General features: G+C 45.9%; 1 protein-coding gene across 3 annotated transcripts in view; it reads left to right on the forward strand.

Moving 5' to 3' along the window:
• Smg6 (SMG6 nonsense mediated mRNA decay factor) overlaps positions 1-25,682 on the forward strand; it is a 228,111-nt gene that overhangs the window by 187,481 nt on the left and 14,948 nt on the right. For all 3 annotated transcript variants that reach the window (NM_001105808.1, XM_039085511.2, XM_039085509.2), the window contains 2 exons: positions 14,477-14,653; positions 18,278-18,424. In NM_001105808.1, the coding sequence (NP_001099278.1) occupies positions 14,477-14,653; positions 18,278-18,424 (324 nt within the window). The remainder of the gene's footprint in view (positions 1-14,476; positions 14,654-18,277; positions 18,425-25,682) is intronic.

A 25,682-nucleotide genomic window follows, 5' to 3' on the forward strand; every position in this document is an offset into this window, starting at 1 on the left:
CACACTATACATACACAAAATGAAAATAATGTTTTAAAGTAATTCTTAAGAGTTAGAGATGACTCAGTGATCAAGAGTGAGTATTGTTCCTCCAGAGGACCCAAGTTTGGTTCCCAACACCCATGTTAGGTGACTCACAACTGCCTGTAACTCCAACTCCAGGATATCTGCCTTAGACGATACCTTCACTCACTTATACATATATGATTAAAAATAAAATAATCCGGGAGTGCAGTGATAACTCAGTGTTAAGAGGACTCGCTGCTCTTCCTGAAGACCCTGACTGGCTCAGTTCCCAGCACCCACATGGCAGCTTACAACTATCTATAACTCAACTTCCAGGGGATCCAATACTCTCACCCAGAGGTGCGTGCAGGCACCAGCGTACAGAAAATAAAATTAAAACCCCAATTTAAAAAATAAATAACTAAAATAAATCAGGTGTGTTGTTGCATATGCCTTTAATCCCAGCACTTGGGATTTGGTTCCATACACATATGACTGCTCATAACCATTTGTACCTCCAATTCCAAGAGATCCAGTGCTTTTTTCTAGCATCAGCAGGTGCCAAGGCACATGTGTGGTGTGCATATACCTGCCATCCAAACACTCATACACATAAAATAAAAAGATACAGTTTATAAGAAGTGCATATCCCAAGATCTTCAGAAATACTAATTAGTTTAGTGCTGTGTAGACCAGTTTGGCCCCAAACTCACAGAGATCTGTCTGCCTTAGTCTCCTAAGCTCATGTGCCACCACATCTGGCTACCTTGTTTATGCCCTATCCCAAATTATTGGCAGGCATTTTTTAGCATAGTGTATCTTCTATGGAGACATAATAGATCATACTAGAATCAGGACTGAACATAATACTGACCCAATTTAAAATGGCTTACTACCTCAGTACTAATCTTCTCAGGGAACTTCTCTGTCCATATTTTTTAGTGTGTTATGGAGTATCTCCAGATAGTGATGGGGCTCAGTTGGTTGGTTGACTTGCTTTTCAACACATGATGTGGAACACTAGGAGTATAGCATAGTAGCAAAGTATGTGGTGTGTAGTACTTAGCAACATGTCCTAAGTGCTCCAGAGACCATTCAGTCTCACCTTTCATCTCAGTGCATTGTGTGTCGTGTCTTGCCCTGGAGCAGCAGCCTCCAGCTAAGACAAGGTAAGACGTGCCCAGAGAGCTCTGCTTCCTGAGGGCTCCTTCACATTAGAACCTCTAGACTGCCTAGCAGAGAACGCCTGTCACTCAGGGAGACTGCACCTCCTCCACAAGCAGCATCCTAGCAGAAGAACACCTCTGAGTGGGCCAGGGGTCTGTATTTCACAACTTCAGGATGCATGTGTACAATGCGGCTGGCACCCTCTCTTTTATGATTTCTGAAATTATCCTGAGGCTGCCACCTGCCTGTCATGATTAGTCATCTATGTTGCCAAAAGCTCCCACAGGTTGTGTTAGATACTACAGGTAGATTTTACTTTACATACACATATGCATACACGTGTCCTCAAGAATCTTAGGAGAAGGGCTGGAGAGACGGCTCAGCGGTTAAGAGCACCCGACTGCTCTTCCAGAGGTCATGAGTTCAATTCCCAGCAACCACATGGTGGCTCACAACCATCTGTAATGAGATCTGATGCCCTCTTCTGGTGTATCTGAAGACAGCTACAGTGTACTTATATATAATAAATGAATAAATCTTTAAAAAAAAAAGAATCTTAGGAGAAAATAATTAGGGCATCATAATGAGAGAGAAATACTGAAAAGTATCTGCAAACTGGCCAAGTTTATGGATGGTGTTAACTTGAGAGAGACTAGGTGCCATCTCAGATAATACATTTCCATCTTAAAAAAAATACTCAGCTAGCTACAGTAGAAGTAGCGTATGATGAAAGTAAGCCAGATGTGCTGCACTGCATGCCTGTTGTCCCAGCTATGCAAGCTGAGACAGGAGAATTGGAAGTTCAGGGCCTTCAACAAGATAGCAGTTTCAAGGCCACCTTGGTTAATTTAACAAGTAACTGTCCTAAAATCAGAAAGTAATTTTTAAAGGGGCTAGATGTAGTGATGCATATTTTTCAGCACTCAAAAGTTAGATGGACCACTATGAGTTCTGAGTATGACTTGCTTTTAAAAAATTTTAAATTTTTTATTTATTCATTTATTATATATAAGTACACTGTAGCTGTCTTCAGATACACCAGAAGAGGGCATCAGATCTCTTTACAGATGGTTGTGAGCCACCATGTGGTTGCTGGGAATTGAACTCATGACCTCTGGAAGAGCAGTCGGGTGCTCTTAACCGCTGAGCCATCTCTCCAGCCCGCTTTTAAAAAATTTAAAGACAATTTTTTTAAAGATTTATTTATTCATTTATTATATGTACACTGTAGCTGTCTCAGATACACCAGAAGAGGGCATCAGATCTCTTTACAGATGGTTGTGAGCCACCATGTGGTTGCTGGGAATTGAACTCAGGACCTCTGGAAGAGCAGTCGGGTGCTCTTAACCGCTGAGCCATCTCTCCAGCCCCTAAAGACAATTTTTTAAAGAATGAAAAGTAATTCCATTTAGTCTGTTAAGAGAACTAAAGCTCATGTGGTAGTACACATATGTAATCAGCTGGGGCAGGAGGATAGAGAATTTGAGCCCTATGTTTCATAGCAAGGCCTTGTCTAAAAAGTAATTGTCATCACCAGGTGGTGGCATACACCTTTAATCCCAGCACTTAGAAGGCAGAGGCAGCTGGATCTGTTGACTTTGAGGCTAGCCTGGTCTGTAGAGTGATTTCCAGGACAGTTGGGGCTACACAGAGAGACACTGTCTCAAAAAAGAAAACAAAGCAAAAAATACTTGTCACCAAGTAAAGGCAGCTGCCACCAAGGCTGACAACCTGAGTTTGATCTCTAAGACCCACATGATTGAAGGAGAGAAGTGACTTATGCACATTCACCTCTGACTTCTACTCATGTGCACCATGACACACACGTCACATACACACACATGCACACACACTCACACACACAAAACCGAATTCAGATATCCAGCTCAGGGTGAGGAAGGAGTGAATTGTACTGTGCTGTCTGTCCAGGGCATATGTGGTGCTGACACACTTTACTTTTTCTTTTTAAAGATATATTTTGTGTATATGAGTTTCATGGGGCATGTTTTTGTGCACCACTTTTGTGTGCCTGGTACCTGGAGAAATTGATCAGAATTGGATCCCCTAGAAATGGAGTTATAGATGGTTGTGAGCCACCATGTGAGTGCTAGGAACTGAACCCAGGTGCTCTTTAAGAACAGCAAGTGCTCTTAAGCATGGAACCGTCTCTTTGGCATACATTTGACTCTTTTGTTTTTAAGCATTCACATAATTCTTTACCATTATCGGCTCTATAAACTATCACTGGACATTTTAAGAAGTGAGTAGTTCCCCAGCTCCGAAAAAAAGAAAAAAAAAAAAAGAAAGAAAAAAGAGAAGTGAGGGGCTGGGGATTTAGCTCAGTGGTAGAGCGCTTACCTAGGAAGCGCAAGGCCCTGGGTTCGGTCCCCAGCTCCGAAAAAAAGAATCAAAAAAAAAAAAAAAGAGAAGTGAGTAGTTACTTGACACCCTAAAAAAAATCAGTGAACATTTAAATACTCTGTAACACACCAATCTTCTATTGGGCCAGTCTATTTTACAATTATTTGATAGGCATAATTACCTAACATTATTAATGATATAAAAATTCTGATTTAAGTCTCATGAATAAAAATGTATATTTATATTCTTTTGGCTTATATTCTGCCTTCCAAAGTGCTTTACATAACACAGCAAAGTATGTATTTCTTTCTTGATCTGCCTACTATGAATATAACCACACATATACACTGAATCAGAGACTCGGTGGTCTCTGTGGAATTTCAGGGAGCCTTAGCAGTGGGTCTCAACCTGTGTGTCACAACCACTATAGGAGTCACACATCCGATATCAACATTACATACAATTTGTAACAGTTATGAAGTAGCAGTGAAATAATTTTATGGCTGAGGGTTACCACAAAATGAGGAATTTTATTAAAGGGTCACACTGTTGGGAAGGTTGACAACCACTGGCTTAGGACTTTGTAGACTGAGAGTGAGGATGAAATTCTCATGGCCTCAACTTCGTGTATCTGAGGATGACCCTGAACTTCTGATCCTCCTTCCTCCGCCTCCCCATGTGCTGGGATTTATAGACGTGTACTGCACTTATATTTGTAGATAAAAGAGGCAACCAATAGAGGTCACTTTTCATCAGATAATGTCTACCATACAAAGAACAATTGATTTTGTCAAAGCGTTAGCTTTAAGTTACTATTAGTGAAAGAATTCGGGACATTGGTCTTAGTGAGGTAAGCAGGATGTTGAGACAGCTAACTGAGAAGCAGATAAAAGTGGACTTGTGTAGCCTAGAGAAGGTATAAAATCACATCTCATAGTTTGAGGCTAATCTGGTTGTCATTTATATAGAACCCAGAGGTATATTAGGAGGCAGATTCGGTTTACAAGAATAGACATTTCCAAAAATGGAATGATATCTTTCTTTAAAAAAAAAAAAAAGCCCCTTTTCCTTTAGTAAAATACCTAGTTTTAAACTACTGTTCCTCCTGTATCTGAATCCCAAGTGTTGGCATTTCAAGTGTGTATTGCCACTTATGGAACTGAGTCTTATAAATTCTAGATGGTAACAGCCCTGTCATATTACAAGGTCAGGATTGGAAATTTAACAGAATTTTGGTGGTGGTGGTGTTTTGTGTTGTTTTGTTTTTCTGAGACAGGGTTTCTCTGTGTAGTTCTGACTGCTCTGGAACTTGATCTGTAGACCAAGAACTGGACTTGAACTCACAAAGATCTGTCCGCTTCTTCTTTCCAAGTGCTGGGATTAATAGTATGTGCCACCACTTCCGGCATAGAATTGTTAAAAACCTGTTTCTTTAGGTAATGAAGATTACTTAGAGCCAGGCATGTGCATACGCCTTTAATCCTAGCACCTGGAAGGCAGAGGCAATCAGATCTTTATGATTTCCAGGCCAGCCTGGTCAACACAGTGAATTCCAGGCCAGCCAGGTCTATAGAGAGAGACTCTGACTCAACAAAACAATATATGTGCCTATTTTAAAAATATCACTCAGTCAAGACCATGGCAAAATAACTGGCTACCAGGTGGCGGTGGTGGCAGCAGTGATCCATGAGCCAACAGAGGGCCCTCCCCTAGCTCTGGCTGAGCAGTTGGCTGGACTCCTATCCAATGTATTTGACGTTTGATTTTGGTTTTCCTCACCCCTTCAAACTGGCGGGGAGACCCTGCCCTTCACCTAGCTCCCTTGGCCAGGCATGAGGGAGCCATGGCCTTGGTGAAGCTACCTGCCTCTTCTCTCACAGCCCTGATGGGGGAAAGGGAGTGGGTACTGCCTGTGGTTTAGGTTCCCCTCTCCCTTTTTCTTTTTATTTCAAGTTGGAATCAGAAAGCTGTGGATTCTGGCAAATGGTCTTGTGCCCTTTATCCCACTCAAACCCATCTGGTCCCCTGTTCTCCATAGTCCTTCACCCCCAAGCACCACTGTACAGACTAGGGACCAGCCCCCTTCCCTGCCTGTGACGAGAAGGGGGGGAGGGGACACGATCCCTCCTCAGGCATCTAGGAAGGCCTTGCCTCCACAGGCTTTACCCTTTCCTGTGGGCTTTCTCCCTGACACGTTTGTTAAAAATCAAATCTAGGGGGCTGGAGAGATGGCTTAGTGGTTAAGAGCACTGACTGCTCTTCCAAAGGTCCTGAGTTCAAATCCTAGCAACCACATGGTGACTCACAACCATCTGTAATAAGATCTGATGCCCTCTTCTGGTGTGTCTGAGGATAGTTACAGTGTATTCATATATAATAAATAAATAAATCTTAAAAAATCAAACCTAATAAAAATTACAAGTTTAATATGAAGCCCCCCTACCCCCTAAAAAAAATACCAGCCAGTCTGGAGAGATGTCTCAGTGGTTAAGAGCACTGACTGTTCTTCCAGAGGTCCTGAGTTCAATTCCTAGCAACCACATGGTGGCTCACAACCATCTGTAATGGGATCCGATGCCCTCTTCTGATGTTTCTGAAGATAGCAACAGTGCACTCATACATTTAAAAAAAAAAAAAAAAAAGAACAGCCATGCAGTGGTAGCATAAACCTTTAATCCTAGCATTGGGGAGGTAGAGGCAGGTGGATCTTTGTGAGTTCAAGGACAGCCTGGGCTGTGTAGAAAAACCATGCCTCCAAATTTAAAAAAAAAAAAAAATTAAAAGTACTTTAAGTAGAACCAGAAGAGAGAAACAGGCATTGGCCTGCAGGCAGTGAAGGGACAGCACATACCTACTAGATTTCTGTAGGACTCCTTGTACAATGAAAGTCCTGTGAAATCAAGGATTGTTGTTTACCTTGTTCTGTCTGAGGTGCTCAGGACGTCTAGCATAGCTTCTGTCATGAGATCTAAGTCTTTCAGAAAGATTTATAGGTAGTAGCAGGGCAGGGTAGAAGACCTATTGGCTTCTTGTGAAGAAAGACTTTAAAATCAAGAGGTACTTCAGAGACTGAGCTGGGGGGATCATGAACATGAGACCAAGTTGTATTACTTAATAAAACTATCTCAAAGGGAGGAGAGGAAGGAAGGAGTGGGGAAGGAATGAAGGAAGTTACTTTTATCAAGCTTAAAGGAAAATGAAGGGATGAAGTGATTACATAAAGGCAAAGTCATTATAGCCTGGAGAATCATCTGTAAAATTTGCCAAGTCACAGGAGCAAATGACCGTTGAGGAAGGGGTCATTGCCTGGAGCCTGGAGTCAAGGGTTAGGAAGTAATAGAAGTACAGTAGTGGTGATCTATGTGGAAGTCATGATTGCACAGAACAGGGAAGCACTGACAGGTTAGAATTCGTTCTATAGCAAGGCTGGGCCTAACAGATGTCTCTGTCCTGGCTTTTTCACAACCCATCAGCCTGAAAAGCATAAAGCATTAGGTCTCTGTAAGGCATATATCCTCCTTTGAGGAAAGAGGATTAGAATTCTACCTACCAGAATGCTATAGGTAATTGAGTCTCTCATACCTAGTGTAACTGTGTGACTCTTGGTCCCACTGGACCTTGCAACGATGCTTGTACACACAGTAGGTGCTTAATAAATACTTGATGACTAAATGTTGCTTGTGTTGTCAAATGCTGCAAAGGACTTAAAAAGGACACTGTCTTCCCACACAGAATAAATAAAACTAGTGACAGTTGTGGTTAAGGAGCCTGAATACTAACCTAAAGGGTGGGCTCCTGTGCACGGCGAACTGGAAGGAAAATAAGAGTGTGGCTCAGAGCAGCTATATCACTGGTTCTCAACCTCCCTAATGCTGTGACCCCTTAATATAGTTCCTCATGTTATAGTGAACTCCAACCATAAAATTATTTTTGTTGCTACTGCATAGCTGTAATTTTGCTACTGTTCTGAATCGTGATGTAAATATCTAATATGCAGATGGTCTGAGGCAAGCCCTATGAAAGGGTAGTTTGATACACCACACACTCCAAAGGGACCACAATCCACAGGTTGAGAAGCACTCGACTAGATCCTGTGATGCTGTGATTCTAGCCCAGAACTCACTGTCAGTGTGGAAACCCATTAAGACAGATGAGGACTTTCATCCCCAGGGGCTGAGCTTGCAGCCTCCCCTGCTGGTTCAATAAGTGAGGGCCCAGTGCCTGTGTTCCAGGTTTCAGACCAGCTGAAACCAGCCAGACCTGAAAGGCTTGTGTTGGCAGTGCCAGTTTCCGCCCCAACCCCTGCCAATGTGGGTGGCTGCTCTGGAGTACTCTGCAGGGGAAACAGGATTGGACTATAGCCCAAGCTACTGCTGCCCATAGCCTGCCGCCTACAGTGCCCCGGCTGATCAGAGTACACCTTGCCTAGAACAGCGGAGCCCAGAGCTCTGAGGAGAGAATAGTTTCTTTCCCTGGGGAAACAGTTCATGAAGAGCAAGCCATATTCTGCCCTGGGAGGATCAGGCTCCTAGCTGGAAAAGATCAGGAAATTCAGGTGGGTTGAAAATTCCATAAAGGATGTTTTCTCATCATTATTTTTCTACCAGGATACCTGGGGCAAGGATCTTACTGAGCCTTATTTAAGGCTAATCTACCACTGTGAAGGGGCCAGGATTTTGGCTTGAGGCAGGATTTTATTTCTGGTAGTTCATATTACTAGTGGCATGCTTGCAAAGGTCCTTAGGTCCTCCCCAGAGTCTTGTAGAATGCATGTATTCTTGTGGTTAGCTCCAGATCTTTGGTGAATACGAAGAGAGAAAGGACTGCTAAAGAGAGGCCAGGCCTTCTCGGAACACCACCTGATCTGCTCAGTAACATGAGTCTAGCACCTAAATTGTGAGTGAGTATTTACAGCAGTGTCAGTACAATAGCCAGGTGAGCATTCTGGTCTGTGCTCCAGCCTTGTCTCTGCCTTACCTGAGTCTAGCTTCTAAAGCTCTCAGTGGTCGTAAGCCCCTCTTAGAAGAGTGAAGCAGAGAGGAAGAGAAACGGTACCAAGCACTCATTTATTAAGCAAGTCCTAGCCAGGCACCTTGAAATGCTTGCTCTGCATTATACCTTCTACACCTCAGACAACTTGAGTAAACAGAAGCTTTGAGAAATGAACTTGTTCTTGGAGGCAGTTAAGAAGTAGCAGGACCTCTGTTCCAGTGGTCAGGTTCCCGTTCCTTTTAGAATCATCAGTAGCCTTATTGCTATGGTGTACTCCTTCCCAACTATTTTCCACTTTTCACCTATCAGCCTTTAGGCGACCTGCTGCTGTGCATGTGTGTGTGCATGTGGTAAACGTGGGAGTGGAGAATGGGCATCTGTGCCTGCCGATTGCTGATAGTTCTGTTGCCGTCTCTGAAGAAACAGAGATGGGAGCCAGGTCATGGAGTCCTGTGGGTTGACCAGTGCTGTTAGCACTTTGTCTTGTGCCCTATTAACCCCTCCTTTAGCCTACACAGGTCAACTGAAGGATCTAGGGAGAACCAGATCTAGGTATTAGAATCAGAGGTAACCAAAAAGTGGCCTATGCTTGGCGTGTTGCATAGAAACGAAGCTGTTGTTGGGCAGGGATCAGGAAAGGGAGGATGTTTCAGTTGATCCCTTGGACACTGTATGCTCCGAGTCATCAGAGATGCTATCTGATACAGGACTCATGCTTTTTCTCCATCTCATCTTGGTCATTCAGCTCAAGTGCAGCTTCTTCTCTCAATTCAGTGACCCCTGACCCTCTCTCCATTTTATACCTGTTTGTTCTGACTCAGGCTATGAGTGTGTGTCTCCTGGTCCTAAACTCTGTCTTCAGAGTGATTGTGTATCCTGTGGCCAGTTTCCCTCCTGCCTTAAGAGTCTGCTCCCTGCCAGGAAGCCCCTCCCCCCTAGGAATGTGAATAAACCATTTCCTCTGTCCTCCCTGCTCCAGAGGATTCCCTGTGTGGGATTCTTTATTTCTTGAGTCTGAATTTTCATTGGCAGACCCCCTTCCCAAGTTGACCCACCCTTGGCTGCTACAGAAGTGCTTTCCACTCTTTGTCTGTGTGAGGGTGAGTGAGTTCCACATCACTACAGTCCCTGCTTTGTGAAAACACATTAATGTGAGCTCATTTTCTTGTAGCCATTCCTGTAGGCTTGGCTCATTAAAGATGATAATTAACCCATTGCTAATTGACCTCAGAAGCCAGCCAAGCAGCCTGTATTTTACCAGCTTTGGTGGTAGATTTGGAGTCTATTTTAAGGTTTCTTAATAATCTCAGCAAGACTTCATTTTTCCTGTCTGCATCTTATTTGCTCTAAGGACATTTTGTAAAATTAACAAGCTATAAAGCTTGATTGAAGGTTTCAACAAATGTGAGAATAATTGGCTCCATTTAGAGAAACAAGAAAAACAACCTGTAAACTTGAGTTTGCAGGGGGAAAACCCATGTGATTTTTTTTTTTTTCCTCTTTTTAACCAGAGGAGCAGTAGCAAGCTGGACTTTTAAGACCAGGGAGGAAAGGAAAAAAAAAATCTGGCTGGTAGTGCAAATTCTGATTCCCCTAAACCAAAAGTTTAGTGAAAGAAATGTTGCAAAGTAAATAGCTATCCTGCGCACTGAACCTCTTCTTCAGGAGTTTGCTGTAGAGGCCTGTCAGCATTCCAACCTTCCTCCTGTTTCCTGGCTGGTCCGGGTTTTCTCCCTTCCCCAGGGCTGCTGTGAGGTATTGCATCTTGGAACTCAGCTTACAACAGTATATGGTGCCTGGTGCTTGGTTCCCTTTCTCTCCTGCTGTCCCCACCTTCCATAGAGTAGCATCATTTTATCTGTTTCTGTGTTGGCCTCTGCTCAGTTTTCACCATTCTTGATTTGTCTACCTCTCCGCCTAAGATAACCCAGACAGTGGAGCAACCCTCTGTCTAAATGTCTAACTAAAGGTTTCTTCTGCTTTTCTCAGAATCTGCCTCTTAGCCCCTACCCCTACCTCATTACCTACTCACATTATCTCTCTCTAAGGAACCGAGCTGGGACAGGACAGGCACATATCACCTCTCCACATCAAGCTTTCAGTTTTCCTTTCTGCTGGGTTCTGTGTGCAGACCCGATGAGCTGATAGATAGCCCGAGCCCTGAAGCTTAGGGTTTTGGTTCCTGCTGCTGCTGGGGAGCCACAGGATGGTCTTCAAGGAGACAGACTGGGCTGTCTCAAGGTGCTCTTCTTTCAGCTCTTCCCTGAGCAAACCCCACTTTTCTGTTGAAAGTGGGAATGATTCATGTGAGACATTTTGTTGATTAACTCTGGAGTTCTTGGTGGTTGGCTACACAGTGTCCTCCAGGGCAAGGAGTGCCACTGCAAAGGCACACAAGAGGTTCCCAGGGCATTCCAAGTCTAGAAGCCCTTCACCCATTCTCAGCCCCAGTCCAGCCCAAAGGGACTGTGTCATGCTCAACTTTCCCTCAGAAACAAGGAGAGTTTGCCCAAAAGCAGTGGGCATACTATTTATGTCCTCTGCCTTAGAAATTGATACAGAATGGAAAAATATGGTCACGAAAGGGGTTACTATGGGGGATTACATCATAGATTTCATAGGTACTCTCCTTTCCAGAGAACCTATAACCCCCTTACCCTTTAACCCCAGAGACTTCATTGCTAAGCAGAAATCATCTTCGAGTTTTCTTTTTAAAGGAGGTGGTCTTTCTCCATCTTTTTTTAAGATTTTATTTTTTTTTTTTTTATATACATAAGCTACACTGTAGCTGTCCTCAGACATACCAGAAGAGGGCATCAGATCCCCATTATAGATGGTTGTGAGCCACCATGTGGTTGCTGAGAATTGAACTCAGGACCTCTGGAAGAGCGGTCAGTGCTCTTAACCACTGAGCCATCTCTCCAGCCTGTTTTTCTCCATCTTGATATATCCATTACCATATTAAACTGTTGTTTTGTCCCTCTCTGACTCAACTACTAGGGCTCCTTTGTATGAGAGAATATTCCCAAGAGCCTCCTGTAGAACTCGAGTCAAGAGAGCTGTGTTTTTCTCTCCATCAGACTTACTCCTCCCACCCAGGGCAGAATACTCAAACCAGCCCAACAGGCTGGAAACAAGCTTGCGTATGATTGTGGAAGGCATTCCCTACACATTATGCCTGTCATAGTCCCAGTTTGCTAAATACCTTGGATTCATTTCTTATTGCCACACTGTAGTTAGAAATCTAAGAATAAATTCTGTATCCAACCTTAATTGTTCCCCTTGCTGGTTGGGTTACAGTGAAGAGAAGACACTCTTCTAAAACCTGGGGGAAATGTCTCTGTGTAAACAGGACCTCTTAAGATACCCCGGTGAAGCAGAACTCTTTTGCCAATCGCAGTAAGTGTCATTACCCTTAAAGGCAATGATGAATGACCGTAGCAGACAGAACTCTCAGGAAAACTGGGTTCATTCTGAAAGGTGTGGAAATGAAAACTGGAGCAGGGTGGGAGTTCCTTCTCTTCATGATAGTTCCCACTGAACCTCTAAGGATGTGCTGCAGGCAGGCTCAGGATGTCTGCACCCCAGGCTCCTGCTGTGCCCTGGAAATCCCCACCTCCAGGAGTCCCACGTCCACACATGTGGCCTTTCTCCCTCTTGGCCAGGAATCACTCTGCTTCCTGAGCCATGTACTCACCCAGGGCCTGCCTTAATGACAACAGTGTTTCTTCCCATTTGCCCAAGCATATAACCATGAGACACTGTCTTCTCCTGGGCAGGTTTCTGCTACAGATTGAACTGGGGCTCCCATAGCCCTTTCACTATGCAGGTGAGCCCAGGACCATTGCAAACTCCTTCTCTCTCCTCTCCTCACTCCTTTTCCTCCTCCCCCCCACCCATTCAGTGGCAGCAGTCTCATGCCAAAAAGGAAAGTCCTGGATCCATTACATAATTCTCTATAGTGTGAGCAGTAGCTGGGGCATAAGGTCAGAGGTCATAGTGGGGTCAGGTGGCTGACACACACTGTAACGACAAGGTGGTTAAAATTAGACCACAGAGAGGAAACTGGCAGTCTTGTGGAAATGCAGAAGTTTCCTCTGCAAGTGAGAGACTGGGGATGCAGGGAGGCCAGTGCGTGCTGCCTGCCAGGCTATTAGTCATTTCAGCTCTGCTCTTTAATGCCTGTTACCCCTGCTTCTGTATTTCTAGCCTTCCTCATCACATGTTTGAGTACACAGGATGGAACCATGGTTACCTGCTCTGACCCAAGGCAGGACCATCCTTACCCCTTCAGGGAGGTATCCAGGATAAGCGCCCTCCCCCCTTAAGTTCAAGAGGCTCTAAGCCTCTTCAGGGAAGCCTCTTAGACGAAGGTGGTCAGATACTTAGCGGCAGGTAAGTACCATCTGGACAGAGGGAAAGACGGCAGAGAATGGGATTGTGGCACAGATGACTGGTGTGTATGCATTCTCCCTGGCCAGTCACCTGGCAGAGTGGTGACTTGTTCCACCTTGTCTTAGAAAACATGGATCATTGTGAATCACCTGCTCCTGTGGTCCTAGTGAGTTTCTCTCCACCTGACAATGTTTTCCATGAGCCTGTTGTGTGCCACTTTATCTTAAAGCACCTTGCAAATACGGATGTGATCATTGGCACTAGAGCGCTTGCCTTCTGCTTGGAGTTAACTGTGCAGCAGTGAAATGACGAGTCCTGACAGTCCATCGTCCACATCATTCCTTCACCTCAGTCAGAAATGAGGCTAAAACATGGCTCTGGAGGTGCTGGGGCAGGGCTGGAAATATGACTTATCTGCCCTCCCAGAGAGCCTGGGTTTCATTCCCAGTACCCACATGGCAGCTCACAACCATCTGTAACTCCAGTTTCAGGGGATCTGATGTCATGTTCTGGATTCCTTGTGCACCAGGCATATTTATGATACACAAACATAACATGCAGGCAAAAGACCCATGCACATAAAATCGAGTGGAGTAAAAATAAAATTTTAAAATGGGTGTTAGTCATTTAGCGTGTCCTGGAATCATTGATGATGGAAGGGCTGCCCTGCATCATGTCTGGCCAATATGGTGTAAAAATGCCCCCTGCTTCTTAGACGCACACCAAGCAGGGACCTCCTCTTTGCTGACCATTCAGGAAGGGAAGGGTGCCAGAGAGCAAGGAAGCGACAATGCAGAGGACACTGGCACAGATGGCGGTGAAGGCATGCTTATGTGGTGTTGTAGAGAGGGGTCTGAGTGACTGTGGACACGTCACCTGAGAACCTGACACACTTGACAGCTGATCAGGATCGTCTCCCACGTAGCAGCTAAATCAGCACTGTCCTATGTGCTGCTGTAGCAATATGGGAGCAACTAGTGTCAACCGTGGAGGGTAGAGCTGTAGTGAACTCACTGGCCCTGCCCCATCCTCTCAGCCTGATAATCTCCTGCCCAGTTCTCAGGTGAGGCAGGAACCGTCCAGGTAAGTTAGAATGACTTGGCTAAAATGAAGCAGCCAAGAAAGCTTCTCTTTCAGTCTGCAGACTGCCCTGGAGGGGTGCCAGGGGTACCAGGGGTTCAAGAAGGCAGTGTTTTATGGCAGCCAGCCTGCTGCCATACATTCCTCGTCCCGAACCTAGAAGAAGTTATTTTCTGGTTTTTGTTTTTCATAACAGGACTTTAATAAAAGAAAAGCACAAGCCCCGAGGGCACCTGGCATTGGTCCTGAGGTTGTCTGCTGCCCCAGGGATGACCTAAAGCAAGGCCCTGGTGACTTCCTTCCTTCAGAAGACCTTGGTCCTTGCTTTCCTCCATACACATTCTTGTTGCTCATACTAGTTCCCTCCCCAGTAACTTTGACACAATTCTCATGTGCCCTGCAGCTAACAGTGTCTCTCGTCTTCATCCTCCCTCTCAGAAAATGCCGTTTTTCTTCTCTCCCTCTCGCCCTGTAGGTTATTGCAGCTGACTGCAAAAGGGTCACAGTGCTGAAGTATTTTCTGGAAGCCCTTTGTGGACAAGAAGAGCCTCTGCTGGCATTCAAGGGTGGAAAATATGTGTCAGTGGCACCCGTCCCAGACACCATGGGAAAGGAAATGGGAATCCAAGAGGGAAAACAACTGGAAGATGAGGTACTATTCGGGAAGAGCCCGCTGTGGCAGAGGGAAGGCCCCTTCCCCTGGGCCCTGATGCCCAGGCAGGAGCTTCTCCCTGAGGTTATTTATAACCTCGCAGTTCAGTTTCTGTTGAGGTGACAGCCAACCTCTCAAGAGTGTACTTTGCTGGTGCCCCTTCCTGCCAGTCTACCCCAGTGCCTCCATCTACGAGTTCCAGATGCTTCTTTTTAATGTTGCATTGGAGGAAAGAGTTTAATAATGTTCAGCTCTGGAGGCTTAGGAAAGAGAGTAGAGAGAGGAGTGTTAGGGTTCAGGGTGAGGATCAAGTTTATAGATGTGCGGAGCTCAGCATAGCACAGGCCTGAACTCCAGTCTCCGGCTCACGTACAGGAAGAGCTGACATTGCTGGCCCCATGTGGAAAATCACCCCTCCCCCAGCATGCTAGCTCATGCTAGCTCATGGGCTCGTGTGTGTGTGTGTGTGTGTGCGCTCTCTCTCTCTCTCTCTCTCTCTCTCTCTCTCTCTCTCTCTCTCTCTCTCTCTCTCTCTCCCTCCCTCTCCCTCCCTCCCTCCCTCCCTCCTGCACATCCTGATGTGATTAAGGAATTCTCCTCTTGTTTGTTTGCCCTTGATTGTTCCTGTAGCCCTTGCTTCACTCCAGTCTGCCCCTGCCCCTCCCTCCTCCCCCTCTCTCCTCCCCACGAGCCTCTCTCTGTCCTCTCTGCCACCACAATCACCTGAGAGTGTATGCATGCTTGCCTATGTACCCACCTCTGTACCCCTGCAGACCTCCTAGGATGGCAGTTCCCCTGTTGTACATCTGTGTCTTCCTGGGACGATCTCCGATGGTCATCTGTATGTGTCCAGTTTGTCAGTTGAAATGAGCACTGCTATTCACACCCCTGAGGTCTGTGGACTGAGAGTCAGTGGGACTGTGGCGGAAATGGAGCATATGTACACTTAGCATCACTGGCAGCTTCCTTGCTGTTTATCTGGGTGTGGGTAACTCTGTCGGGGAGTGTGCATGAGAGTCTCACTTTTTGCCTGAAAGTTGGCTCTTTTCTTTACCCCATAGTATTAAAGACGAGAGGGTCTTAGGTAGAAAGAAACATAGGATGGAGGGAAGGGACGGAAGCAGTTCTAGCCAGGGGCCAGGTCACCCATAGGCCAACACAGTCATTTGGCCCGCAGCAGTCTCAAGCGCCCGGTGGAGCAGGGCGGGGTACAGGGATGAAATCAGCAACAGGCTAAGGAAGCCAGATGTCAGCTGGAAGCTGTCGTTTAGGATCTCAGGCAGTGATAGAGTGGCCACCTTTGGAACAGAGAAGCAGTCTTGGCCTGGCTTCTTTAGGATAGCTGGAGAACTCCACCCCATGCCTGATGACACAGGGCTTAGCTTCCAGGACAGAGGTGGTTCCAGGGCTATAGCTAAGCCCACGATTCCAGACTCTGTAGATGAAACCTGGGCAGAGAATAAAGGGAAAGAATGAGCTGTCAGCATGGGAGGAGAGAGAGGAGTTACCAGAGCTATTGGGGTGTCCAACTTTAACAGGCAGAACAGTACCCCTGCAGCTCTAGACACAGTGTGGGAAACACAGGCTCATGATGTCCATACCTCTCTCCTTTATCTCTCCCACACAAAAAGGCTAAAAAAGTAGGCCTAGGAGGATGAGCCAAGCCAGCTCTCCAGCATGGCTCTAAGAGATGCCTCTGAACATCTAGGACTGGCAGCACAAGCCTAGCTAGGCAAAGAGGTTCTCCTCCCACCCTAGAAGGAGTGGGTTACCTCCAGTGCCTGATCTACTTGTACAGCTTGTCTCTCCTTCTGAGGCTTGCAGACCAGGCAAAGGTTCGTGACCCACACCAGGCTGCCCACTTCTTCCTTTTCCCACGAGTCTCCTGGGTTCCTTATGTTAGTAGTCCCTGGGAAATCCTACTTACCCTGTTCTGTGTAATTTCATAACCCTGCACTTCCTTGTTTGCTATGAGAGCTGAACAAACCTCAGACAAGCTTCTCTGACCTTCCTTTGACCTCAGTCCTGTTCACTCCAAACCAGTGCTAACTAACTGTCCATCCCTAGTCAGAGTAGGCAAGAATGCCCTTCTTCCATGAGCCAGCAGTCATTTTGTTGCACTTGCTCTTGTCCAGGTTAATCCTGTGAGCAAGGACATAAATGTGAAATCTTCTTCCGCCACATAGCCAGGCACTGATAAGTAAGTGGTGTTTGTGAACAGCTCCGTAACCCCTCAGACCTCTCAGGACAGTTACAGATTTTATCCTTACCTCCTATCTCCCAAGACTAGTTGGAAGAGGTATGCGTGATGGTGGTGGGGTGTCATTGGATGTCTTTCTTTGTAAAGGACAATTTAGTTCTTGGGGATACTGCCAAACCGTCTATCTTCCTTAGATCTCCTCATCACCTTACACTTCACCAAGAGAATCTCAGTCTATCTAAATAGATCCAGGCCTGATAAAGCTGAGCCACCAAGGACTGTATCTGAGCTTGCTCCTCTCTCAATTCAGAACCCCAGCCCTGCAGGTTTGTTCCTTATGATTTGTAAGATCAGACGTGGGAGTCAGACTCACTCGAATTTGAATCCCTGCTCTGCTTCCTGCCACCTCTGTGACTCTAAACAGGCTATTTTATTCTAAACCCCCTTTTTATAAAGAGCAGATGGTGATAGCTATTGTGCAGGGCATTGTGAGAATTAAAAGAGTTAATGTATGAAAAACACATAGCTGGGTACACGGCCCATAAAAAGCACTGAGTAGCTAGTAGCTGTCAGTGTAGTCATCATTCTGTTAGAATTACAAGAATCTTCCTTCTCCTGTTGAATCACTCCCTATGTTCCCCTGCTAGTCCCATCCCCTTAGGCAGCTGTATGTTCTCTCCTGACCAAGGCCAAGAGTGAGAGAGTGAGGAGTGGAGCTAGGACCACCCGGGGAGCAGTGGCTGCTGAGAACTAAGTCTGTAAGTGAGGAAGTGCCATCCCTGGGGAAGGCTCCATCAGCCTGGCAAGAAGGCTCCTTAAGCTAGCCAACCACCTCCTACTTACTCTGCCTAGGCCCTTGGAGGGCAGCTGAGCAAGGCCATGTTATGTGATTTTTTTTTTAAATGGGGCCCAGAAGTCCCCACACTACCAGGCTGTGGTCTTAAAAGGAATTCAGGGCAAGGTCTATAGAGCTACAGCATCTGCTCTTGATACTGTCTGGGGCAAGGGAGCTTCCTTGCTTAACTCCCAGATGTTGGCCAGAGTTGATTCCTATCAGATTATTAGCACGAATTAGATTTAAATTGAGCAGTTTAACTTTTTCTATTGTTTACTCTTTGAATCATTTATAATTTCAAAATGAAACCAGGTCCAAAGTTTGTGTTGAATGTGTGCAAGGCAGAGCAAGGACTGTGAACACAGCATGCAAGTGAGTACACTGAGTATGAATGATAGGTGTGAATGTGTAAGAAAAGCCCCAGCGTGCAGGAACAGTTTGGCAGAGTCAGTGCCCCTGCCAGCACACTCCAGGGACCCTTAGCAAGGAGTGCTCCCCTCATGGGGTAGGGACTGAAGGACAAAGGCTTGGTGGGCTAAATACCATGGCTCATGATCTCTTTGCTCTCTTTGTCTGTCTTTATCCCAAGGAAGAAGATGTGGTGATTGAAGACTTTGAGGAAGATTCAGAGGCTGAAGGTAGTGGGGGTGAGGATGACATCAGGGAACTTCGGGCCAAGAAGCTGGCTCTAGCAAGGAAAATAGCTGAACAGCAGCGTCGCCAGGAAAAGATCCAGGTAAGGTCTCACTGGAGAAGCTGGTGGAATATGGCTATACATGAGGGTGTGGCTTTGCAGGGCATGGAATGGTGTGAGCAGGAGTGGCAGGGGACCCTGTTGTTACACTCAGGTTGTGAGATATAAGGCAGGGCAGGGCAGCACTTTTCCTGTGAAACTCTGTCAACACCACACATGCAGTCTTTGATACAATTTAAGGCATTCATATTCTTGTGGGATTAGAATGCCATAGCCACAGGCTACTTATCTGGGTTCCCAGGGTATTGGGAGAACCCACTTTGGACAGAGTACAGTCCACATCTTCCCAGGTAGACACTACCTAATCTACATTCGCAGTTATCTCACTGTCAGCCCTCTTGGTCAAACCTTCATTTCCAGCAAGTTTTTCTCTTTGCTGTCCAAGATCTGTTTCCTTGTTCTAAATACTTATTTCTCCAAGCAAGTTAGCTTCCTTTATAGACTCTGTCCATGGGGAGCATTAAGCCTCACTCTCTGCCATGTGTCTTTAGGTCTCTCTCCAGATGTTCCTCTCATCTTCCTCCTATCCTTCTCTTTCCCATCCATCCCTTTCTCATACCACTCACCCCCAGTGCCTTCCTCCTCTCTCCGTTTTGAGACAAGGTCTGTGTAACCCTGACTGGCCTGGAACTCACGATGAATACCAGGATGACCTTAAATTCTTAGGTTCACTTGCCTCTGCATCCAGAGTGCCTCCAAAGCAGTTATGACCACTCCTGGCATGCTGTTCTCTCTGGGTTTAGTGCAGAAAGCCAAGCAAATTTGATATAATTTAGTCTATATAGACACTTATCTATTCTTCTAGCACTAAGCAAATTATTTAACCTTAAAGAGCCTTTTTCTTCATCTATAAAGCAGGACAGTGGTACCTCCCTTTAACTGCCACAGAGACTTAGATGAGACACTGCCACAAAAGTTCATAGCCTACAAGTATTCCTTTTGTCTGATACTAGTCTCATCCCCTGCCCCAGGAGAGCAATGCTAACAGTTGACATACCAATGTCATACTGCTACTAGGATCCTCATGCAATGCCTCTACATGCCTGCCTGCTGTAATATGGCTACCTGCACAAACCTCTCATCCATCATCTTCATGTTTCTCTTTCTGCCCTTTTCTTTCTCACCACCAGTCCTCACAAAAATTCCGCTTCAAGTCCTCACCTCCACGTCATAACACTCAGTCAGCTGTTAAAGAGACTGCTGCTGGGGATGGGGGGTGTATATGAAACTTCTGCCAGAACATGCCTAGGACCTGTGTTTACCAAACTTAGTCCTGCTGTGCATGGTGGTGTGAAGCCTCTAATCCCAACACTTGGGATGGATGTGGAGGTAAGATTTCAAAGCCATGCTCATCTACAAATCAAGTTCAAAGCTACCTGAGCTACATGAAACCTACTCTTTTTTTTTTTTTTTTTTTTTTTTTTTTTTGGTTCTTTTTTTTTTCGGAGCTGGGGACCGAACCCAGGGCCTTGCGCTTCCTAGGTAAGCGCTCTACCACTGAGCTAAATCCCCAGCCCCATGAAACCTACTCTTAAAAAAACAAAAACAAAACAAAAACTTAGTCCCCATTATAGTTAATTCTTTACAGCTTTGGGTTCTTCTGCCTCTCTCCCCAGCCCCCAACTCACACAGTAAGTGCATTGTTGTCTTCTCTGTTCCTCAGAGCTACTTTCCCATAACTCTGCACCATTTTTTTTTGTTTTTTTTTTTTTTTTGGTTTTTTTTTTGTTTGTTTGTTTTTGTTTTGTTTTTTTTTGGAGCTGGGGACCGAACCCAGGGCCTTGCACTTGCTAGGCAAGCGCTCTACCACTGAGCTAAATCCCCAATCCCGTTGCACCATTTTTTTTAACTCCTCCATCCTTCCTATTGTTTTTCAGTCTGGCAACCTGAATTGGTAGTTAACAGAAATTTTTGGTTGACTTCTTTAATGGTAGCAAGTAGAACATCATCTTAAATTCTACCATGGCCTTTTACAAACCCTGCTGTCCAGTTTCTTACCCTGTTCTGTCTATTCATTCACTCCTCCTCTCCTTCTAGGTATCACTGCACTAGTTCAGGGACTTATTGAACCATAACAACTAGGCTCCTGCGTGTTTAACTCCAGAGGGTGTCACTGACTTTATAATCTGGGAATGGCCCCTCTTGGGCTTCCATAGTACTCAGTCTGACCACCCGGTTCGCTCACACCATGAGCCCACAATCCCATAGAGAGCCACTTCTCTGCTTAGAAGTTATCACTGCCTAGCTGGACTAGTGAAATAAAGCTTGACTCCTTCAATCACATCTTAGGTTTCTGATGTACTCCAAGCATGCCTTTCCCACTTTGTTTCCATTAACATACTCCCCATCAGCCATGATTAGCTGACAATTAGATAATGGGCAAAGTGGTCAACCTCTGTAAACTCAGCACAGCCCCTGCCTCATAGTTGCAGGCATCCTTAGGATAAAGTGTCTGTCCAGCCATTAAAACTTCTGCCCAGACACTGACATTAACCTTCTTCTCTACTCACCGCCTTACACCCTGCCCTATACTCTGCCCTTTCCTACTTTTAGATCTTTATTGATTCTGTCTCTCAATCCATAGCACTCTTTTTCTGCTCCACGTTTTCTGTTACCTGTTGAAATTCTATTCTCCCTACATTCCCCAATGAAACTCCATCTCCCCAGTGAAGCCTTCCCTGATTTCTCCCAGGAGGAATTTGCCTCTGTGCTCCAGGGTTCCTGCAGAGTTGATTTATGCCTCATTTGCTATCATGTCTCATATTACAGTTATTTGTGGGCCTTTTCCTCCACAGTACTATGAATTCCTAGGAACCAGCGACCATGTTCTCAACTCAGTTCAGCAAATGGTACTAAGCATTGACTCTCCTAATGGCTGGGATGTACAAACCTTGTAGAAGGTGACATTTCAGAGCAGACCATACAGTACAGAAGCTATTGTTTTGTTTGCTTGCTTGTTTTTTGTTTGTTTGAGACAGGGCTTCTCCGTGTAGCCCTGGCTGTCCTGGAACTCACTCTGTAGACCAGGCTGGCATCGAGCTCAGAGGTATGCCTTCTCTGCCTCTGGAGAACTTGACTTAAAGGCGTGTGCTGCCAACTGCCCTGTTATTTGACCTTGGTCAGACTATTATTTGACCAAGTGATTTGGCACGTGAATGAGGTCTTTTACGAGATCAAGTATTAACTGGGTATGGTGATGGATGCCTTTAATTCCAACACTCAGGAGGCAGAGGCAGGCAAATATCTGTAAGTTTGAGACCAGCTCAGTCTGCATAGCAAATTCCAAGACAACCAGAGCTACATTGAGAGCTTGTGTCCAAAAAAAAAAAAAAAAAAAAAAAAAAAATCAGGTACAGCTTAGCAGGTAAGGGCACTTGCCACCTACTAAGTGTGATAATCTGAGTTCAATTTCCAGGATCCATATGTTGGAAGGAGAGAACTGACTCCTGAAAATTGTCCTCTGATACATGCTATGGCACATGTACCTACTCACCTCCACCACACATGATTGACAGACAGACTGACAGGAAATTGTTTTTGAAAGATTAGGTACAAACAAGCCTGGGTGATACCATATATATATATTGCAGCTCAAGAGGCTTAGGCAGGAAGGTTATGAGTTCAAGGCCACAGCTGGACTGTACAATGAGTGTGAAGTATGTGGGTTGGGCTACATAGACCCTCCTGGGATGAGAGAAGGATGCTGTGAGAACACATGCCATAGCAGCCCCATCTTCTGCTGAGTACACTGTCCAGGTTGGCCATGCAAGCAGTAAGCACTCCTGATAACTGCAGGGCTAACATAAGACCTAACTGCTGGGCCCTTGACTATCTGTGTCCCACTGATCTGTTCAGAGGAGGATGCTGTGGCCCCTTTAAGAACAGGCCCCACATGCATTGCTGTTGGCGGCCCTGCCTCCTGTCAACCTCCTTCCTCCTGCCCCATAGCCACAGGAGGATTTCTCAGCAGAGGAAAAATTCCCCCTTTTACCTCCCCCTTCTCTTTAATGCCCGGGGCCCTTCACTTCCATAATTCTTCATTTTCCAGCCTTGAACGTAAGCCAGACACATCTGTCTGGCCATATGCGTGAACCCTGGAGTCTGTGCCGAGGTAGCTGTAAAACAGGGCCGGTGAAGGCCCTTCTGGGAGAGCACACACATGTGTGTGCCCTCAGGCCATTGGCTCCCTGCCCAGAACCATGGGGCCTCAGTGCTTCAAACCCGTGTTAACCTTCTCTATTTTTCCTCTTTTTGTTTAATTTAAGGGGGAAAATCCCAAGAAAAAGGTATAAATTGTCCTGGGAGGAGGGGAGAGGCTCCTAGCTAGAAAGACCATTATTGTTGGCAGGTACCTGGGTCACACTAATACAATAAGGAAGAAAGGAGCATCCAGTGAATTAAGATTGGAGAGATGGGCTGTAAATTACACTGCTCTGAACTCCATCAGTCTCCAGGGTGTTAACCGAGAGGTGTAAGGCAGGTCCCCAGCTCCCAGCGCCTTTTACAGATGCAGCAAAACAGGAACCACACATGTTTGGGGAAGGGGATATGAAGATGGGGTTGAACAAAAGCCCCCTTGCCCCAGGATGGCTATAAAGTCCAAGTGAGATCTGGGGCTGTAGCCACACCTCTACTTCCCTGCTCCCACATAGACCCTTGGGCCTCAGGCTCATCTGTGGAGATGGGGGAGGCGAGGCCTGGCCTCCTCCTGCAGCCTGTCCCTCCCTGCTTCCGGGACTGCACAGAGGCTGGTAAGTGGGGCCGACTAGAGGTCAGAAAAGGGGTGTGGGGAGCTCTCAGGGGCTGTGCAGCTGGAACTGCAGAGCCCAGCTAGGCCCCTGGATGTGAGGGGTGCCAAATCCACCCACCCAGGGCTTGAGACCACACGCTCTGGCATAGCCTAGGCCTTGCCTTGTTGCCTAAGATGACACTTCCTACTGTATTGGTCCTCACTGTATCTGTCCTCGCTGTATCTATCTCATGCTTTCTACCTGTGTTTTTATTTGTATTGCCATTCTTGGGAGAGGTCCAGAGTCCTTAGCAAGGTACATGATTTGTCTGGAAGTTGGTCAGAAGGGTTTCATTTCTAACCAAGCACCCAGAGCCAAACAGTCACTGAAAATCCTCCTTTGGGCACTCAGGAAGCATGGCCTGTTGGCATCTCATACTGTCCTGGCCCTGTGAATCTTCTGCCTCCTCTCCTGACTCTGTGAGGCTCTCCTGTGATTTGTGCTACTGTTGGGCGGGGTCAGGTTTCCTGAGCAGTTGCAAACATCCCACCTGAAACATAACAGGCTCTTCCTCTGGCCACAGCTATTGTTTCCCTTTGCATTATGGCCACAGACTTGCTCTGTAGCCAGCAATGACATGTGTTCTGAAAATAGCTTCACTCCACTGTCCCCTTCCCACCCACCCACCCTCCTGAAGATGTAGTCACTCCTTTGTGGTAGCCCCAGGAGTTTGACTCTAAATATAGCCACAGCCCATTCACGCTGCCACCCGGCCTGGGAGGGGGTTGGGAGGGCATTGTGGAACAATGAAGTATACAGAGAACACACATACACACACACACACACACACACACACACACACACACACACACACACACACACACACACCTGTATAGAAGGAAGCTGACGGAAGACAGACATTCAACCCTGGCTCCTAGCTGTCGGAGACATTACCAGTCCAGGGGCACGTTCACCTTTGATGGAAAGCACATCAGTCTGCAGAGCTGGTTACCGCCCAAACGTACCCCAGCCTCTCTACATACCATGGTGCTAGACTTCCAAATGACTCTAGTCACTGCTGCCTCAATGGTTCCCACAGCATCCACAGGGTTCTGTCTTATGCCTGTATCCCAGAATGGTCAAGCCTTTGGGCTGAAACACCTTTTAGATTAATGCGGATAGCAGACTCAGAAGTGTTATGCTTAGCCCTTCATTCTCTACAAAAGAGAGTATACTTTTAGCCTTTTCAGATCAAGAGGTTTTTTATTAACATTCGGGATCTCAATGGTTCAACAGTTAAAAGAACTGGCTGCTTTTTTAGAAAACCTGAGTTTCATTCCCAGCACTCCCATGGCATCTCATAATTGTAACTCCAATTCCAGAGGATCTGACACCCTGTTATAGCCTCCATGGGCACTGCACAAGCTCATGGTACACAGCACATACATGCAGGAAACAATTTATGCATAGTACAAATCTTCATTTAAACATTTTTTAACTCATCTGGATTCTCTTGAAAGTATTATTTAGTGAATGAGACTATGTGATTGAGTTCATTGAGGTCCTGTAATAGTCAGACCCTAGGAGCCCTATGTTAAGTCCTGATGTGCCTGTAATCCCAGCTATTCTGAGGATCGAGTGAGAAAATAACTTGAGTTCTGGATTTCACCACTAGCCTAAGCAACAGGGGGACCCTATGTTTATTTGTCTGTTTTGAGACGGGTTCTCACTATGTAGCCTTGTGTAGGCTAGAACTTGCTGTATAGACCAGGCTGGCCTTTGATTTACAAAGATCAGCCTGTCTCTGCCTCTTGAGTGCTAGGAATAAAGAAAGATGTAGGCTGCTACAACTTGCAGAGATCCTATCATTGGGGAGGGTACAAGCAAATGTCATAATTTTTTAAAGCAAATATGCTTCTTTTTTCTTTGTTCTCTTGTGTTTTAGTTTTGAGACAGGCTAACCTCAAGCTCAAGCACAGTCCTCATATATTCTTTCCCATCCCAAGTGCTGGGATTATGAGCATGTACTACACCTGGCTTAAGCATCTGTTCATCCCTGTGATCATTTTGGACATCCAGAAAAGGGACTGTTAATACCTTCTCAGGGCGGGGTTGGGGATTTAGCTCAGTGGTAGAGCGCTTGCCTAGCAAACGCAAGGCCCTGGGTTCGGTCCCCAGCTCCGAAAAAAAAAAAAAAAAGACCTTCTCAGGGGAAGCTTTCAACAGCCCATGCACTATCTCCTCCCTTGATTTCTGCAGTGACCATCTCGCCACTCTTACTTTTTGCTTCTCCCTTTTCTTTCATTTACAATCCAAGTAGTTTTGAGAAATAGGTAGTACTTGTCAGGCACAGTCACATGCTTGTAATCCCACTGCTCAGGAAACTGAGGCGAGAGATCATATGGCTGAGGCAGACCTAAGCAATGTAGTAAAACCCTATCAGAAAGTAAATAAAGATTGTTCAGCAATTAAGAGTACTGCTTAAGGGGCTGGAGAGATGCTCAGCGGTT

The sequence above is a fragment of the Rattus norvegicus genome, chromosome 10 (genome assembly GCF_036323735.1).
Source record: "Rattus norvegicus strain BN/NHsdMcwi chromosome 10, GRCr8, whole genome shotgun sequence".
Lineage (NCBI taxonomy): Eukaryota > Metazoa > Chordata > Mammalia > Rodentia > Muridae > Rattus > Rattus norvegicus.